At 41.8% G+C, this 20,593-nt stretch overlaps 1 protein-coding gene across 1 annotated transcript; it reads right to left on the bottom strand.

Annotated features, from left to right (window-relative positions):
* Nucleotides 1–8,061: 8,061 nt before the first annotated feature.
* On the bottom strand, nucleotides 8,062–18,891 carry LOC129843934 (synaptoporin-like). Its single transcript, XM_055912381.1, has 5 exons — nucleotides 18,667–18,891; nucleotides 16,656–16,780; nucleotides 12,390–12,588; nucleotides 11,551–11,742; nucleotides 8,062–9,232 (listed from the first exon to the last, which is right to left on the bottom strand). Exons 1-5 carry the CDS (start codon nucleotides 18,688–18,690, stop codon nucleotides 8,852–8,854), a joined length of 921 nt encoding a protein of 306 aa, XP_055768356.1. The 5' UTR covers nucleotides 18,691–18,891; the 3' UTR covers nucleotides 8,062–8,851.
* Between the last annotated feature and the right edge of the window lie 1,702 nt (nucleotides 18,892–20,593).

The following is a 20,593-nucleotide window of genomic DNA, read 5'->3' as shown; positions in this document are numbered from 1 at the left end:
GTCTGAGTCGTCTCTTTCTAATATTTTAGCATACTGTCGTGTTTATTTTTTTCTGTTAAGGTTTGTTGCTTGAATTATGAAAATAATATCTACCTCAACAACCAGGAATTCGGCTTTCAAATCATAAAAGAATGCGATAAGAGGACTTCTATGTTTATTAGACATGCCTGTATAGTTACACAGACCAGGAAGACACTGCTGAGCCTCCAGACTTTGGCCCTCATTCCGTGCCTACAGCAAGTGCTACTGACTGCAGATAAAGAGAGAGAAAGACAGCGAGAGACAGCGAGAGAGAAAGAGAAAGCGAGAGAGAGACACAGCGAGAGACAGCGAGAGAGAAAGAGAAAGAGAGAAAGCTACAGTACCACTGACTGAAGCCTCATGTCTGTCTCTGTCTCTCTATACAACTAGGGAGATGTCTAGGTGTTATCACAGCCCCTGCCTGCCAAGTCTCCTAGATTTCAAATATAAACAGTGATAAACTGTCTAAATAAAAGGTTTCTTGATATAAATGGAGGAGACTAGAAAGCGAGAGAGAGAGAGAGAAAGAGTACCTTACAACTTCTTCAGGGTTGGTCGGTCCCCTGCGGGATGTTGAGCTAACATAGCCTAATGCGATTAGCATGATGCACAATTTTGAACAGAAATACAATGGTTCATTGGATCAGTCTAAAATGTTGCACATACACTGCTGCCATCTAGTGGCCAAAATCTAAATTGCAGCTGGGCTGTAATAACACATCATCGCCTTTCTCTTGCATTTCAAAGATGATGGTACAAATAAAATACAAAAGAACGGTTGTTTTTTTCTTTGTATTATCTTTTACGAGATCTATTGTGTTATATTCTCCGACATTCCTTTCACATTTCCACAAATTTCAAAGTGTTCAAATGGTACCAACAACATGCACATCCTTGCTTCAGTTACAGGCAGTTTTGGGATTTAATTTCAGGCGAAAATTGAAAAAAAGGGTCCTTTCCTGAAGAGGTTTTAAGGATGAATTCTGTTGTAGTAGTCTACTTCTCCATCAAGGAAGACTTGTTCTGGTCCCTTTCATTGGAAGCAAACCTAGACCCTGCGTTTCTCCCTGTCAAATGCCCTTCCCAGAACTAACCATGAGTGAAGCCATGTGGATAGTTTGGAGTGTGTGTGTGTGTGTTCATGTGCCTGTGTGTGTGAGGCGGAGCTAGTCAAGGTAACACTGGCTCCTTCATTGAGGGGAAGAGGAGGGGATTTACTCTGTGAAAGCGACAGCAGCAGGCAGGCTTTTTCTTTAAACTTTATTTAACAAGGCAAGTCAGTTAAGAACAAAATCTTATTTACAATGCCGGCCTACTGGGGAACAATTGGTTAACTGCCTTGTTCAGGGGTAAAAGGACAGATTTGTCTCTTGTTAGCTCTGGGATTCGATCCTGAACCTTTCAGTTACTGGCCCAACGCTCTAACCACGAGGCTTCCTGCTGCCCCTAAATTGAATGCTGAAGGGGCATAGATTTGTGGAATGTGAACAAATGAAACTCTCTGAATTATGACTTTACAATGGATAGAGGAGAGGAGTGACAGAACTTGAGCACTTAAATGAATAGGAAAAGGGGGGCATAATACATCTAATGTATATTACTTGCAAAACTTTTGAAATGTAATGGAGAGTGATAATGTTACATCTAGTTTGACAGATGTATGTTTTATTACCTCATACCAAAGTCCACTGATTTCAACAGTTTAAAATATGCTGTACTTTATGTAGTATTTCAACATATCAGCATGATCAACAATTATAGTTGGATGGACGGTGCCTAATGACTGTGGATGGAATCTTAAACTTCAGCCAATGAAATAGGATGTAAATAAAAACATTCTGTCAAGTAGTGTGATTCCATATGTGCTATTTCATAGTTTTGATGTTTTCACACGACATTCTAAAATGTCGAAAATAGTAAAAATATAGAAAAACCCTTGAATGAGTACAGTAGGTGTGTCCAAACTATATTTTACAGCACATAAGTGACCAGCCATTTACTAAGAAATAACATGTTAATGACACAGTAATTATGTTAAAGTAGTGTAAACACATCCAGTGACCTTCAGGTGAGGGCCACGTCAAGAAAATCTGTTAGATTTTACATTACAGTGTAAGTACAGTATAATAATGAGTAATTACAATACTGTTGCACTGTACTTACAGGAATAATTCCACTGTAATAAGGGCACTGTAATTTAAAGTGTTACCAAAACATCTAGCTCAAAGAAAATAATGAAAACTGTAGTGCTCACCATTCTCCATGCTTTGTAGCTGAGCAGTATTCTTCAAGCATTTCCTCTGGATGCCTCTCAACTTCATTCATCACAACGTTTTTCTTGTATTTTTATGATTTGAATGTTGTGCTATAATTGCCTATGTGGACCTACTGTCTGGCAGAGCGCTCTGAAAAGACAACACTGTGAAAGATGCTCCTTTATTCTGAATGTTAAAACCTCTTAAGGATCCGCCCCTTTTTTCAAAATGTTCTTGTTGAATAATAGTGAAGATATCAGAACTATCAAATAACACATATGGAATCACATATGGAATTTTTGATTAGGAACTCTGTTGAAACAGAGATATCTTTAGTTTAAGGAGATTTTAAAGGACGAGTTACCCATTGTAGGGGTTTCTGTAGAAGCAAAGAAGAGGCCAAGGGATGACATGACATGGTTTCACTGTGTGTGAAGTAGACCTTGTCTTAGTGACAAAGAGGTATCTTCTGTGTGTGGAGGAGAATTCACTGTGTGAAGTAGACCTTGTGTAACGGATGTGAAATGGCTAGCTAGTTAGCGGGTACGCACTAGTAGCGTTTCAATCAGTTACGTCACTTGCTCTGAAACCTAGAAGTAGTGTTGCCCCTTGCTCTGTAAGGGCCGCGGCCTTTGTGGAGCGATGGGTAACGATGCTTCGTGGGTGACCGTTGTTGATGTGTGCAGAAGGTCCCTGGTTCGCGCCCGTGTCGGGGCGAGGGGACAGACGTAAAGTTAAAACTGTTACACTTGTCTTAGTGACAAGGAGGGCTCTACTGTGTGCGGAGAATACCTTGTTTTATAACAGAGGTATTCCTGTGTAAATGAGCATTATTTGGCAAAGTACTAAATTAATATTAATTGATATGCCATGGTTTGCAATCGTCAGATGAAAATGCATGAGCTATTTGATTCCAGGAAAGGGTCCTGAGATAGAAGCAAAACAATATTTCAGCAGTTTATCACAATTTGACCAATGGAGCCATAGGAGAATTGGATATACTGTACTTGGCAAGTCCTGGGACCTCATTTATAACTTTTGCATACATTTCACATACAGGTATGTGCACTGCGTGCACTATTTCTAAGAAGACTGTTGGTTAAGGGAAATATATATTTTTTAAGTAGTTGCTTTCTCAGATCTGAATTTTAGAAAAAGTAGCCATTACTGAGATCTGTATGCAAGTAGTTTTAAAAAGTAGTCTTTTGGGGGGATCTGTATTCAAATATATGTATTTTTTGAAAACTTTCCATAAACTATATTTATCACAGGCCTGATCTGGTGGCCGGGCAACCAGCTAACTTCTTCAGAGGGAGATGTACAACTTGTATAAGTCTATGAGAGGTGGCTACAGGCTGCTACAGGTGAACCCAGCCTAAATACTGTTGTGTTAGAAAGGTGTCAGGAATGAGGGATCTTGAAAACAACACATGTTTTTGTAAGTTGGCTTCCACCCACTGCTGGCTAAAGATAGGAACCATCTATGTAGGTTGTGGGAACGATGTGAGGGTTGGGGATCTTAAAAGCCACTGAAGAGGTTTAGTCTCTGAAAGTCTTCTAAAGGTCTTTGGCTCCCCCTGCAGGTTCAAGAGTAACACTGTGGATTTGAAATAAGGCCTTTGGGGCAGTCTCACGACCCTACATGTAAAAAAAAGAATAATGTAATCAAGATCTAAGCTTTTATTATGGTGTTTGGCTGTGTTTTGTATATATATATGCTGTGCTGAGAGATGTATGATGCATTGTGATGATGAGTAAATTAGTAAATTACCGTAAAAACATGGCTTTCCAAGCATGTCCATACTGAAATACACTGTAGCGATAGAAATCCTGGGTGCATCCTAATAATATGTCCTTGCTCCTGAGGTGTACACTCATTCACTACTTCCCATCAATCTAAAAGCATAGGATTGGTGGAGGCATGGGCTAGTTGGTTCCCACCATATTTATTATACCAATCATTGTATTTCAAATCAGTGAAGGGAAGTGAACAAGTGCACACTTTTGGAGGAGGAGAGATTGAAGCAATAAGGCATGAGTACCCGGGGATTATAGTGAGTTCCTGAGTTCGAGTGCCTTATTGGTTTTATGAAATGGTTGCCAGATATTTAAAAAAAGATTAACGACATGTTTATTTTAAAAACGTTATTTTAACGCAGTTAGTTCTCATCCTTTCACCAGACAATATTGTCTGTGCAAAAGCCAGCCATTAAATTGCTAGTCAAGTGGAGCTGTCAGCCTCAACTGAACACGTTCATTCTCTATTGCACTGTGGAGATCAACAGAAAAACACATTGTTGCTCAGGTTGGAGAGGCAGGCAGCAAGATTCAGACAAACCCCCACAGTTGCAAACTAAATGCTAGGCTAGAATCATGGGGAAATAATGCTTTTTCCAGAGGAGATTATGTTTATGAATTGCCTGGCTGGGCTGTGGGACAGTTAATGCCCGGGTTGTGGTCAATTCCACAATTTAAATTTTAAAATTGAATAGTATGGAATACCCATACTAGCATAATACATACTTAAACTGCATACTATGTAATCATCGTTGCATACTATTTTGCATGTACTTTTTAGTAGAAAGTATGCAATATTCCACGGCTTCAACGCAGTAGTGGCTCCTGGCTGGCTGAGTAGGTGGGGCGGGGCTGAGTGCAGGTGGATTTGTCAAAATTCAACAGACATGCATCACATTAACCAGCCTGATAATAGCTCATTTCCAATTAGATTAATTTCTTTAAACTCTGAATCAAATATGAATGGAGTTATAGGCTTACTCAGGCTGGTTATGGCAGACTATAACATTCAACCTATACCGTAGCCCATATAGCCCATCTATCCTATTTAAAAAGGACCGTAGACAGAAACATATAGCCTAATTTGGTTCCATTTCAACAGATTTCTTAGTAAAACCCAAGTGATGTAGCATATATAACAGCCTAGTACACACACCAAACATTTTCTAATGTTCAAATCGAAAGGCTATTGCACAGAGAAACGTGGACAGTTGTGTACATCGCAAATTCAGAACCGCTGGACAGTATCATAATGAACTAATGTACTGATCATTGGGAACTAGGCTTGATCCATAAATAAATATAAATGACAGAAAGCCTAGCCTACAAAACAAACAATCCATATGTTCAAATCAAAAGGCCTGATTAACATGACATCAACAACGCAGCCACATCCAGAGTCCCAGGTGTCGACATATTCAGAATAAATCAAATCAAATTAGTAGGCTATTTTGCTTAACGAAGGCCAAGAGAACAAGTAACACTTTTCAATGAGAAAATATATATTTTTTAAACATTTGTTCTCAAAGATGTAGCCTATGACACGATACTCGTGATCATTTTAAGCAGAACAAAAACTACTTAGCCTACATTTGAACACTTCACTATTTGGTGTCTTCCCAAATACGTAGCCTAGTTTTGTCGTTTGGCTACTTGAAGAGAACTTGGGCCTATCACTCTCAGCCCATCTATTCCAATGCATTGTGGAATAGTGTGCATCGAATTCTACTAGATGAAGAGCGAGTATGTGAGTGAGTAACATTCTGGCATTTAAAACATACTTGATTTCTGAAAATTTCACATACTCTATTTTTGTATGCTGAGAACGTGTCATGCATGATTGCGTTGTTTCCTGCTATTGGTTGATTTCCTTAGCGCATCCCCGTATCTAATGTATCACCTGTTGTCAAAGCCGAAAAAAGTATAGTTGATTTTAGAAACGTTTTATACTATTAAACTTACTTTTTTCACATACTCAAAACGGCCTACTATTTAGGGCACAAGTATGGGTATTCGGACACGACCAGTGTTTGAACCCATCAACCCCCGAACCCCTCCATCTCTCCCAACCCCTTCCACATCTCCCGCCCTCCACACAGCCTTGGCATGTGCATTCTAACCCTTCATTTCCTGGTGATCTTAATTGTTATACTGTGGGACACCTACACTGCAATTTCCATCCTTGTGTCTTTCTGTGGCCTGGACACCTGCTGTTGCCGTTTAGCTAACATCTCTGTGGAGGGTCGGCCTAACACACAAAGTATGCATCTCAAATGGCACCCTATTTCATATTCAATAGTGTACTACTTTTGAACAGAGTCCTATGGGCCCTGGTCAAAAGAAGGGCACTACACAGGGAATATGGTTCCATTTGGCATGTGACCAGAGAAACACTGCCTCACTCTCTCCACACTGTATTTAATGGCTGCGCACACACAGAAGAGTCCATGCAACCCACAGAAACTTAATTACAACCCTCGTGCCACGTTATTAAACAGGCTTACCATTGGGTAATGTCTGTACATCCGCTCTCTCCTATTCTGTTCTCTTCTGTTCTGTTCGGCTCTTTTCTTATCTCATCTCTTCTCATGTATTTTACATCCCAGCTGTCATCCTGGGATGTTAGGCCCATTTCAGCGTTTGGCATATCGTCATGGTATTTGTCTTAGTTGGATTCCTCATTCCATTAGCTTGCTCCTTGGGAGCCTGTAAATTCAATTATGCAGAGAAAAAAATATATATAACATCTTGTTTCCCACTTGGTCTCAATTATAGGGACTGAAATGATGGAACGCTGTTGCAGAAGGTGTTAGATTTCACCATTAGGACTTTATCTGGATTAAAACGTGTTTTTATTATGTCAACATCTTTAGGGCTCTTCAAAGAACATTTGATTTCTGATATTGCAGAGATCTGATTATGCAGCACTGGCTGCAATGCATTAGCTGCTGTATATGAACGGCATGTATTTAGAATGCTCAGCCAAGATACAGTACTATAATTTCTTAGCATGACCCTCAGTAAGAGACAGAATTGAAGAAAGAGAAAGAGAATCCATGTTTTGTGATGCGAGCAGGCTTGGATCTCATTAAAATCCCTGCGTTCAAAGGAATAAAATAGAGTCCCTGAGCCAGAGAGAGGGGCCCCATGGGCCCTTGTGTCTGTGCCTGTATGAGCCTTTAATCTGACAGCCTTTCTCCACACTTGTCTAGTCTAGCCACAGAGCTAAACAAGGTACTGTAAGCATGACAATATCTAGGGGACCTGGCAGGTGCAGTCCTGGCAGGAGCAGTTAGCACTCCCCTCAACACAAACTAGACATTCACACCTACTCACACACTTTATTTTTCTCTCTTATCAATGTGCTTTCTGATCTTTTCTCCTTCACCTTCTTCTCTTACTTCTGTATTTAATATCCTCATTTTCTCTTTCCTTTCCCTGTTCTGTATCAAGTAGCCCACATTGCCATGGAAACGAGGCAGTGCTGAATCTTATTTGTCTTGTTACAGACTCCCTCTGAAGCAGAAAAGGATGACAGCTCTCACCTATTGTACCATACCTGCATTGCCATGGTAACAGCTCTCAGGTAGATCTGATCTGATCACTGTGATAGGACAGCAGAATATCAGAGCACCTTTCACCTGTGTGATAGACCGTGTATTCAGAGCACAGAGATACAGTCGAGCAGTAAGTGTTCATATATTTGGAAAGTCAGGGCTCAGAGCAGTGGAGGCTGGTCGGAGGAGCTATAGGAGGACGGGATCATTGTAATGGCTGGAATGGAATAAATGGAATGGTAGGGCTCAGAGTTCAGCAGTAAGAGTCCATATCTTTAGAATGTCAGATCTAAGTTTCCACCTTAAATAGGATATTCTGCATAGGTGTGTTCCTAAACTGCCCTTGTAGTTGGTTGTTGTCTAGAGACAGACAGACTGGTTTGACTTTAGTTTCATAAGGCTTTGTACAGTATTCACACAGAGGCAAACCATTTGGAAAATGCCAATGTCATTTTTTATTTGTGCATCTTCAATGTCAGTATTATTAAGATCCCTGTGAAACATCAACATCACTTGAAAACCATTGAGAAATGACAACAAGTATACAAAATGTGTGGAACGACTGTGGAGCATCACTGCATAAGACTATCAACACACTGCACAGCCACCCACCACCAATCAAGCACACTGCATCAATTGAAGAATCAGATTGTATAATTAGAGTATATATAATATACAGTTCACAAACGAATGTACCCACCGCAATTTTTAATTCAATAGCACAAACCTACTGAAGCATAAAACAATTTGTAAATAAAAACATGAATCATTGAACCTCTAGTGAAACACAGGTAACCCCTGTGCACCGATGCACCAAGTTCTAAAACAAAACACACCAAGTTCTAGACTAAACACACCAAGAAAACCACTTCCGTAAGACAGCCACCACATTTAATGCAAAGTCACTATTCACACAGACAATCTTCTCTCACTCCATTTTGATTTCTGATACATTCTCCAATTCACTCCGATCTCCTCTCAAATAACTCACTTGCTAAATATCCCTTACTTCCCTTTTACTATACCATCTTATTCCCTCTTATATTCCACCCCGTTAGATAATTACAACCTCCTGGCCCTTGCAAACTTCACATCGGAAAATCTACATGACTTATAGCTACCTATACCTTATGGTCAGGTATCACTACACAATAGTATTTTCAGATCTAGTCAAGTTTTTGAGGGTAAGTAGATGAGGGCAATATTTGTGCAAAATGTGATCTAAATATCATTAACAAATATGATAGGATTAGGCCCTTTAGGGGTGACATCCCCCTGACTGATGATGACTGGCTGTCCTAGACTAGTCTGCGGCAAGCGTAAGCTGCCCATTGATTGGTTGAAGCTGCCTTGGCTGTAGTGCTGTTGGCCAAAGCTCTCCCGTGATAGGTCAAAACTAGCCTGCCTGTATGGATGTTGATAGAAGCTGTCCCCTGATTGGTCGACACTGTTCTGGCTGCAGAGTCGTTGGCTCATCCCATTGGCCCGTCTCTCAGAGGCACTTCTCATCGGGTACCTCTGCCCAGTCTTGTACCAGCCAGTCTCTTTGAATACAAACCAGATGTTGCCGGCCCAGAGGATAAAGTTTACAAAACCAAAAGCCTGCATAGAGGTATAGAAAGAGGGTATTTAGTTAGGGTCTAAACATAAAAATGACAGATTTAGAATCAGAAAATGTAACAAATGGTTGCTAAGAATTTTCATTGGTGTGCACACATGTAAAACGTCATCAACAACCGTTAAACACCACCTGTCGGAACTGAAGACCTGAAGTCCTGAAAGAGCTGCAGAATCTGGATCCCTACAAATCAGCTGGGCTAGACAATCTGGACCCTCTCTTCCTAAAATTATCTGCCTCTTTCATATCGTCTGAGATTCCTAAAGATTGGAAAGCTCTTCAAAGGGGGAGACACTCTAGACCCAAACTGTTACAGACCTATATCCATCCTGCCCTGCCTTTCTAAAGTCTTCGAAAGCCAAGTGAACACACAGATCATCGACCATCTCGAATCCCACCGTACCTTCTCCGCTATGGAATCCAGTTTCCGAGCTGGTCACGGGTGCACCTCAGCCACGCTCAAGGTCCTAAACGATATCATAACTACCATCAATAAAAAACAGTAGCCGTCTTCATCGACCTGGCCAAGGCTTTCGACTGTCAATCATCACATTCTCATCGGAAGACTCAACAGCCTTCTCTAATGACTGCCTCACCTGGTTCACTAACTACTTCTCAGATAGAGTTCAGTGTGTCAAATTGGAGTGCCTGTTGTCCGGACCTCTGGCAGTTTCTATGGGTCTGGCAGTCTCCTGCTGCGTTGATTCTTTGATCCACCTCTACTCAGACGACACCATTCTGTAAACATCGGGCCCTTCTTTGGAGACTGTGTTAACAAATCTCCAAACAAGCTTCAATGCCATACAACACTCCTTCCGTGGCCTCCAACTGCTCTTAAATGGTAGTAAAACTAAATGCATGCTCTTCAACCGATCGCTGCCCGCACCCACCCACCCGACTAGCATCACTACTCTGGACGTTTCAGACTTAGAATATGTGGGCAACTATAAATACCTAGGTGTCTGGCTAGACTGTAAACTCTCCTTCCAGACTCACATTAAGCATCTCCAATCCAAAGTTAAATCTAGAATCGGCTTCCTATTTCGGAACAACGCCTCCGTCACTCATGCTGCCAAACATACCATCGCAAAACTGACTATCCTGCCAATCCTTGACTTCGGCAATGTCATTTACAAAATAGCCTCCAACACTCTACTCAGCAAATTGGATGAAGTCTATCACAGTGCCATCCGTTTTGTCACCAAAGCCCCATATACTACCCACCACTGCAATCTGAATGCTCTCGTTGGCTGGTCCTCGCTACGTATTTGTTGCCAAACCCAATAGCTCCAGGTCATCTATAAGTCTTTGCTAGGTAAAGCTCCGCCTTATCTCAGCTCACTGGTCACTATAGCAACACCCACCCGTAGCACGCGCTGCAGCAGGTATATTTCACTGGTCATCCCCAAAGTCAACACCTACTTCGACCGCCTTTCCTTCCAGGTTTTTGCTGCCAATGAGTGGAACGAATTGCAAAAATCACTGAAGACTTATATCTCTGAAGACTTATATCTCCCTCACTAACTTCACGCATCGGCTGTCAGAGGAGCTTACCGATCGCTGCAGCTGTACACAGCCCATCTGTAAATAGCCCATCCAACCAACCAACTACCTACCTCATCCCCATATTCGTTTTTTGTTTTTTTCTGCTCTTTTGCACACCCGTATTTATATCAGTATTTATACACATCCTCATCTGCACATCTATCACTCCAGTGTTAATTGCTAAATTGTAATTACTTCGCCACTATGGCCAATTTATTGCCTTACCTCCTTACTTAATTTGCACACACTGTATACAGATTTTCTATTGTGTTATTGACTGTGCGTTTGTTAATCCAATGTGTAACTCTGTGTTGTTGTTTTTGTCGCACTGCTTTGCTTTATCTTGGCCAGGTCGCAGTTGTAAATGAGAACTTGTTCTCAACTGGCCTACCTGGTTAAAAAAAGGCAATGGAGCTAACATTGATCAGCATTCATGTTTCACATAGAGTATAAGGGCTGTGTACCAAATGGACCCTACTCCATATATCCCTCAAAATCAACTCTAGACCTCGAAGCCAGTTCCAGTGCATTGTATCACAGTTCCCCTCTAATCAGGGACTGATTTAGACCTGGGACACCAGGTGGGTGCAATTAATTAACAGGTAGAACAGTTAAACCAGAAGGCTCTGGACCTCATAGGGTAAGAGTTGAATACCCCTACCATATATAGTGCACTAATTTTGACTAGGGCCCATGGACTAAAGTAGGGCACTATATAGAGAATAGGATGCCATTATGGACGCATCCAATGACTCACCACAGACGTGTTGAGCTCAGACCAGACTGGGTGGTGGGAAGCTGAACACCGGTTGGCTGGGCGTCTGCAGGCGGAGATGAGCAGGAGGACCTGGGTGGGATCTGTGGCTGACTTCACATCAGACAGAGCTTTGGCCCAGGCACAGGAGCTCACCAACCACATGAAGGCGAAGAGCACAGTCACTACAAAGTCCTGTTTAGGTGAGAGAGATGGAGGAGGTTATTATCAGATGTAATGAGATTGTGAGAGTTAAGGAAGAGGATAGGGTAAAGTTATAAATGAGATTTAAAGGGATATGGGATAAAAAAAAGCAGGAGTAACATGTGGAGTAACATGAGGAGCAACGTCTCCCTGCTTTCTAGGGTTCTGTTTCCTAGTTTCTCCGGTTCTGACCATTCTGCCTGCCCTGACACCGAGCTTGCCTGCCGTTCTGTACCTGCCTGACTCTGAACCGTTTACGAACCTCTGCCTGTCCTGACCCTGCCTGCTGGTCTGTACCTTATTGACTTTGCCCTGGATTACGGTCCTCTGCCTGCCTTTGACATGTCTTTTGCCAGCCCCCTGTTTGGGTCTATAAACATCTGTGACTCTAGCTGCAGGAGTAACAGCAGGAGTAACATCAGGACTAACAGAAAATTACAGCTAACTGCTATTTAAAGAATGCAATAATGTACCACACCTTTTATAGGTAATAATCTTGAATCACATTTCTTTATATGCTAAGCTACAGTCCTGTAAATTATTACATTTATTGTATCTCAATTAATACACATGCAAATTATACAAATCCCATGGCATGAATGAATCAAAGGCAGCTCTTGGTAAGTAAATCAACTCACCACCAGTGGTCCTCTGTTACCCTCGCGGTACTTGTTCTGGTAGTAGATGTACACCACGGTGGCCAGCAGGGAGTAGAGGAAGGCAACAACTGCCACGGTCACAAAGAACTGAGCTGAGGAGGAGTAGTCTCCTACCATGAAGATGGTCTCCTGTCTGTTCCCATCACACAGCGTGGGCTTGAAATGGACCTGCTGTAACCTATCAGATGACAGGAACAAGGACATGGTAACAGAGACCTTTATTGAGTAATGCAAGGCTCTGATCACAGTGTAGGCAATTTAAACCTTTCAATCATGAATCCATAGCAGTGAAACTGCCACATCCGTTTGTGATATTACAACAACAAAGATGTTACTACATTGGGGGGGATCCTTCCATTACCAATGGTATCTGACCTGATCTGACAGGCTTTGGGAGGAGGGGAGGGAGGGAGAAGAGAGAGGTGGAGAAAGAAGACTCATCTAAGGAGATTGTGGTATACAGTTGAAGTCGGAAGTTTACATACACTTAGGTTGGAGTCATTAAAACTCTTTTTTCAACCACTCCACAAATTTCTCGTTAACAAAGTCGGTTAGGACAAGTCGGTTAGGACATCTACTTTGTGCATGACACAAGTAATTTTTCCAACAATTGTTTAAAGACAGATGATTTCCCTTATAATTCACTGTATCACAATTCCAGTGGGTCAGAAGTTTACATACACTAAGTTGACTGTGCTTTTAAACAGCTTGGAACATTCCAGAAAATGATATCATGGCTTTAGAAGCTTCTGATAGTCTAACTGACATAATTTGAGTCAATTGGAGATATATCTGTGGATGTATTTCAAGGCCTACCTTAAAACTCAGTGTCTCTTTGCTTGACATCATGGGAAAATCAAAAGAAATCAGCCAAGAACTCAGAATTTTAATTGTAGACCTCCACAAGTCCGGTTCATCCTTGAGAGCAAATTCCAAACGCCTGAAGGTACCACGTTCATCTGTACAAACAATAGTACGCAAGTATGAACACTATGGAACCACGCAGCCGTCATACCGCTCAGTAAGGAGACGCGTTCTGTCTCCTAGAGATTAACGTAATTTGGTGTGAAAAGAGCAAATCAATCCCAGAACAACAGCAAAGGACTTTGTGAAGATGCTGGAGGAAACAGGTACAAATGTATCTATATTCACAGTAAAACGAGTCCTATAGCGACATAACCTGAAAGGCCGCTCAGCAAGGAAGAAGCCACTGCTCCAAAACCGCCATAAAAAAGCCAGACTATGGTTTGCAACTGCACATGGGGACAAAGATCGTACTTTTTGGAGAAATGTCCTCTGGTCTGATGAAACAAAAACAGAACTGTTCGGCCATAATGACCATCATTATGTTTGGAGGAAAAAGTGGGAGGCTTAGCAAGCTGAAGAACACCCTTTCAACCGTGAAGAACAGGGGTGGCAGCATCATGTTGTGGGGGTGCTTTGCTGCAGGAGGGACTGGTGCACTTCACAAAATAGATGGCATCTATCTATTATGTGGATATATTGAAGCAACATCTCTAGACATCAGTCAGGAAGTTAAAGCTTGGTTAAAACTTGGTCTTTCAAATGAACAATGACCCCAATCATACTTCCAAAGTTGTGGCAAAATGGCTGAAGGACAACAAAGTCAAGGTATTGGAGTGGCCTTCACAAAGCCCTGACCTCAATCCTATAGAAAATCTGTGGGCAGAACTGAAAAAATGTGTGCGAGCAAGGAGGCCTACAAACCTGACTCAGTTATACCAGCTCTGTCAGGAGGAATAAGCCAAAATTCACCCAACTTATTTTGGGAAGCTTGTGGAAGGGTACCCAAAACATTTGACCCAAGTTAAACAATTTAAAGGCAATGCTACCAGATACTAATTGAGTGTATGTAAACTTCTGACCCACTGGGAATGTGATGAAAGAAATAAAAGCTGAAATAAATCATTCTCTCTACTATTATTCTGACATTTCACATTCTTCAAATGAAGTGGTGACCCTAATTGACCTAAGACAGGGAATTTTTACTAGGATTAAATGTCAGGAATTGTGAAAAACTGAGTTCAAATGTATTTGGCTAAGGTGTATGTAAACTTCCGACTTCAACTGTATGTACTCTTCAGAATCACTGCATGATGCTCAGGAGTCTCAATTACAAATCTCTCCACCGATCTCTAAGGGACTAATTTATCAAAGGTGCGTGCACACAAAAAAAGACTAAACCTTGCATTTGCCAGTTTTGACGGGGAAGTGTGCTTATCTCCATGTACTCTACCATGCGTACGCACAACTTTAAGTGGTTGAAGAATTGTATTACATGCTTATATTGCTATTTTGTGGGAAATCGAGGTGTTTGACACACGGGAATTATGATAATAGTTGGATAATATGAACATTAAAGAATAAGCCTAATGATAAAATCGATGCATTTGCCATTGGTAAGGAGGTTGCATAACAGCACGTATAGCCTTTGTACACGTTTATTATATAGGTCTAAATCTGACATGTCCCAATTCCAACATTTCCCAAATCATACAGCAAATGAGGAAGTTTTGTTACCATAAAAGGTGGAGTTTTAGCGCTTGTTCATGAGCACACAAATATACTATGGCTCTGATTTATCAATGAAAACATGTGTATGATGTTGCGAGCGACAGTTTGATAAATCCCAATAATTTGTTACAGAAATCCTACAATCTCCACATATACCACCATATATTAAGACATGTATGCACGGTTGATGAATGAGGCCCCAGGAGTTGAAAAGGTTTAGGGTTTTCAAGGGAGCAGGTACTGTAGATAGATACACATGAGATACTGAATGTGGAAACATGAATCATTTCTGGGGATCAGACAATGACTCTGACGCCACAGTCTGTCTGACAGCTCCATATTTCATCAACTCAATGCTGTTCTCTTTCTTCCATCTTTTATAGATGGAAAATAAAACTCAGCCACCACACTATTTTTCAAAACACATTCACAGGCAGACAACACTGTCATTGTCTCATCATAGCTATATTCCCATATGCACCATAGATTCAATGATAGCTAGACCAGAAGCTCTTGCTTTGAAATATCAAAGCAAACTCTGAACCAACTATATTTGGGGACAGATCAAAACGCATTAAACATTAATGGCAATTTAGCTAGATAGCTTGCTGTTTCTCGCTAATTTGCTAGGGGATATAAACATTGGGTCGTTATTTTTCCTGAAATGCACAGTTTGTGTAGGCTACAGGTCGCCTACAGTATATCCCAGAACAATTAATCCACACATAAAAGGGTAAAAGTTTGCTTCTAGTAATCTCTCCTCCTTCAGGCGTTTTCTTCTTCTTTGGACTTGACATGGTGGTTGGCAACCTATTTTAAGGTGGATTACCACTACCAACTGGACTGGTGTGTTGACCTCAGTTCATCTTTCAAACACCCACGTAGGTATATGCTCCTAAAAGCCAATGAGGAGATGGGAGAGGCGGGACTTGCAGCGTGTCAAGCTGTCCCGGATCCCCCGGTACTGATGCTCATTCTGTTCACCAGTTTTGGTAACGGGATTCATTATCATCAACCCTGGACTGTCTTGTCTGATTGCACACACCTGGTTCCCATTTCCCCTGATTAGTACGTTATATATGTGCCCTCTGTTCCCTCTGTCTTTGTTGGTTATTGTTCCCATGTTTGTTGGTGGTGTGAGTACCTATGTGTTGCTGCAGCTGTTATGCTGCGTGCTTTATATATTGTGTATTACGGGTATCATCCCGTGTCAGTCAGTGAGGTTCACCCTCGCTCTTTTGTTTGGGTACAGCCCAGTGTTTTTTATACGTGTTTGTTTTGGGTGTATTAAAAACCCCTATTGTGTATTCCTGCGCCAGTCTCCAAAATCCTTTATACCAGCATGACACAATAGTCGCAAATAGAACCAAGTTCTGGTTACGCAGATGCTCGTTGACGCGCTCGAACAGTGTGGGTGCAATGATTGAATAACATGTATGTTATTTTGCAACGCTTGCACACGTGCCACGAGCAGTGTGGTCACCATGTTAATCGAGGTAAATGTGACGTGTCTCTCAACGTGACATACCCATGAGTGCGAAAGTACGTGTGACAATGGCATGAGCCTTCTGCTCCAGTTTGCACATGACTGTAGTGTACTTCAATGTCAATTCTGCTCAATTCATGTTTTGGAGAATGTTGCCCATGAACCACAATAAAATGGGTAAAAGTATAGTAGTCAGACTATGGAAAAATGTCAGCATGTATTACCTGAAGGGATAGGCAAAGTTTACGGTGATGCTGAGGTTGCTCTGGCTCTTGTCTAGACATTCCACTCTCACCCGCAGGTGACCAGAGTACCCTCCACATGTTGCAAATGCACAGACGGCAAAGATCTGGGAAAAGAAAAAACCTCATTAGACTCCTACCCATTGAGCATTCTAGACATAGGCTGTGTCCCAAAATGGCACCCTATTCCCTACATGGTGAACAACGTTTGACCAGAGCCCTGGGCCTGGTAAAAAAAGTAGTGCACTACATAGGGAATAGGGTACCAGTTAGAATGCACACATAGTTGCTCCTTGTCACACCTCTCCTGTCTGGTCCTGTACAGAGCTGCTAGACTAGCAGCTGGAATTAATGGGCCACAGAGGACCATCAACATCCTGACAAAGGCTGACTCTGTGAAAGTAATTAGGGAACTTTTCATGTGTGACATGGTGTATGGTGTGGATACAGTATATGGTGGAAGGAGTTTTACAGTTGGTTGTCTTTAGCTTTTACCAACTTGGAGCTGTTGATCGATCCTTAAAGAAAAGAGAACCTGCTCTTTCCAGTATCACGTAGGTTTATTAAGCAACAGTCACTCTGCGTTTGTCAGAGCTTCAACTGCTGTTGATGAATGCAAACAGGTGAATGCATGTGGTGTCTCCGTATACATCTATTGGGAGTCTATGAGGCATGCACATCTTTCAAAGGGATCATGTGTCTATAATTTCTGTCAGTGGCCCGGGAGACTGATGTCAGCATGTTATACATGTTATATATATTTCATCAGGAACCGTCCGTGGGCATGGCAGGCAGTCAGATACTGTAGGCTACTGGCACTAATCGCTTTCTGTTATCTACCTTTGATGCATGCGAAAGGACTGAAGCATTGGTCAATTCTAATCAAGACCTAGCACTCCCACGCACGCGCATGGACACACACACCAAGTAATTATCCATCATCTTTAGCCTTTACCATAATTTAGAAAGATGACACAACTCATCTCTCTGATGAAATGTTGTTTGTTTGTTGTGATTCTTTGTGTGGGTTTGTTTATCTTTTAGAAAGAGAGAGATTGACGGTGGCAGAGATAGAGACAGAGACAGAGAGAGAGAGAGAGAGTGGAACAGAGATATAGACAGAGAGAGTTGCTTAATAAAGGGATAACATACAGCCAGGAGACCCCATCTAATTAAGTATGCGTGGCTATAATTAAAAGTCAGTGATTGGATGGATTTAAAGATGGATTGATCTGTCTGTTGTCTGCAAACCCCTTGGTCATTCACTCATTAATATTCAAATGGATAAGGATGCTTTCTAAATTATTCCGATCATTGATGACACAGAGAGAGAGGTGATAGATGAAAGCTAGCGTCAATTTAATCCTTAGCACTGAAGATATGCGTTGTAGAGTGATTGACATTTAAAGGCAATGTTGGCGGAAACTGCATTTACGGTAAACACTAGATATGTTGGCTCAATCGAAAATTACCTTTTCATTTTAATTGCGCTATAGCGCTGAACTTCAGCGCTGCGTATTTAATCGAGCCCCTAATCCTGGCACCATATCTATAGAGCAGACTGATGATCAAGGTTTGGGATTGATTTCCTTGAAAACAGCATTATGAAAACAACTGAATAATTTAGAAATGGGCTGACTGCAAACAGAGGGTCGCCTACGGTGGGTTAGAGGGTGGGCAGAGCCCCATAGAGTGACTCAACCTGTTGGAATACTGTACATGCCACACACACACACACACTAAAAGACTCCACTGGAAACAACGTTTGATAACATTCCACCCACTAAACATAAATTCTATTCCTTACAAACTAAATTGAAAATGAAAAAAATAAAATAAATTAAAAACCGATCTATCACTAGCCTACCATAGAGCACATCCATACTTCATAACTGGATAATTGTAATGCTTTATTATAGTGTTTAACCAGGAATGTACTTACTAATGAAAATCAATTAGCTACAGTCCAAATATGAAAGAAACAACAACTTACCGGAGCAAATATGACCATACACATTTAAAAAGCAAAGTGAACAAGTTCTACTCCGCAAGATGGTGTTAGCAGCTTTCTCCTCATACTGTTCTACTGTCACTGATGTAGATGGCACAAAGAGAGAAAGCAGAGAGAGAGAGAGAGAGAGCAGAGTGCAGAGGTTGCCCGGAGGGTGGGGAGACCAGAGACCAGACATCTGAAGTGAGGAGAGGAGAGAGCAAAGCAAGCTATCTGGGGTTGGGGTAGTCGTCGGGGGGTGGTAGGGGAAAGAAGAGGATGTAGTGTAGAGACTGTCTGTCGTGTAACTTGGTGTTTCTGCTCCTCTCTTAGAGGACAGATAGACAGAACTGTAAAAGTATGAGGATTCACCTAGGAGATTTCCAACCATAGATTCAGTAGAGGCAGGGATACAGTGCCTTCAGAAAGTATTCACACCCCTTTACTTTTTCCAAATTTTGTTGTGTTACAGCCTGGATTTAAAATGGATTAGATTGAGATTTTGTGTCACACAATACCCCATAATGTCAAAGTGGAATTATCTTAAAAAATATATATACATTAATTTAAAATGAAAAACTGAAATATCTTGAGTCAATAAGTATTCAACCCCTTTGTTATGGAAAGCCTAAATAATTTCAGGAGTATAAATATGCTTAAGAAATCACATAAGTTGCACGGACTCACTCTGCGTGCAATAATAGTGATTAACATGTTTCCTCTGCTTGGAGCAACAGCGAAGTGGGCAGGGCAGTACAGATTTCTTCTCTTACATCTGCAAGCAGAGTCTGAACATCAGACAGGATGGCATAGTTTCCCTCGATCCGTGGAATGGCTACTGCTATAGGTTTCAGGAATTTCAGGCTGCTTACCACTCTCTCCCAAAATACATCATCCAGAAGGATCCTCTTGAGGGGGCTGTCCATAATGGCAGACTGTGATATGGCCATTTCTTGGAGAGACTACTTCCCCTCCAGGAGACTGTCAAACATGACAACACCACCCCAACGGCTGTTGCTGGGCAGCTTCAGTGGTGCTCCTATTCTCCTCACTTTGCTTGGTGAGGTAGATTGCTGCTCTAACGTGATGACCCTTCACATACCTAACCATTTCCTTGGCTCTTTTGTAGAGTGTATCTATTGTTTTCAGTGACATGATGTCCTTGAGGAGCATATTCAATGCATGAACAGCACAGCCAATGGGTGTGATGTGAGGGTAGGACTCCTCCACTTTAGACCAAGCAGCCTTCATGTTCGCAGCATTGTCTGTCACCAGTGCAAATACCATCTGTGGTCCAAGGTCATTGATGACTGTCTTCAGATCATCTGCAATGTAGAGACTGGTGTGTCTGTTGTCCCTTGTGTCTGTGCTCTTGTAGAATAATGGTTGAGGGGTGGAAATGATGTAGTTAATTATTTCTTGCCCACGAAAATTCCCACGAACAGTGCCCTGCAGCCTTGTGTATGTTGACCTGTTTAAAGGTCTTACTCACATCGGCTATGGAGAGCGTGATCACACAGTCGTCCGGAACAGCTGATGCTCTCATGCATGCATCAGTGTTGCTTGCCTCGAAGTGAGCATAGAAGTGATTTAGCTCGTCTGGTAGGCTCGTGTCACTGGGCAGCTTGCGGCTGTGCTTCCCTTTGTAGTGTGTAATAGTTTGCAAGCCGAGCATCGGAGACGATGTAGTATGATTATCGAGTCCCCTCCTGTAATCCCTGTTCACCCACGACTGCATTGCCAGACACGACTCCAACACCATCATTAAGTTTTCTGACGACACAACAGTGGTAGGCCTGATCACCGACAATGACGAGACAGCATGTAGGGAGGAGGTCAGAGACCTGGCAGTGTGGTGCCAGAATAACCACCTATCCCTCAACGTAACCAAGACTAAGGAGATGATTGTGGACTATAGGAAAAGGAGGAC

Source organism: Salvelinus fontinalis, chromosome 3 (assembly GCF_029448725.1).
Source record: "Salvelinus fontinalis isolate EN_2023a chromosome 3, ASM2944872v1, whole genome shotgun sequence".
Taxonomy (NCBI): Eukaryota; Metazoa; Chordata; class Actinopteri; order Salmoniformes; family Salmonidae; genus Salvelinus; species Salvelinus fontinalis.
This window is presented reverse-complemented; position numbering and strand designations above follow the sequence as displayed.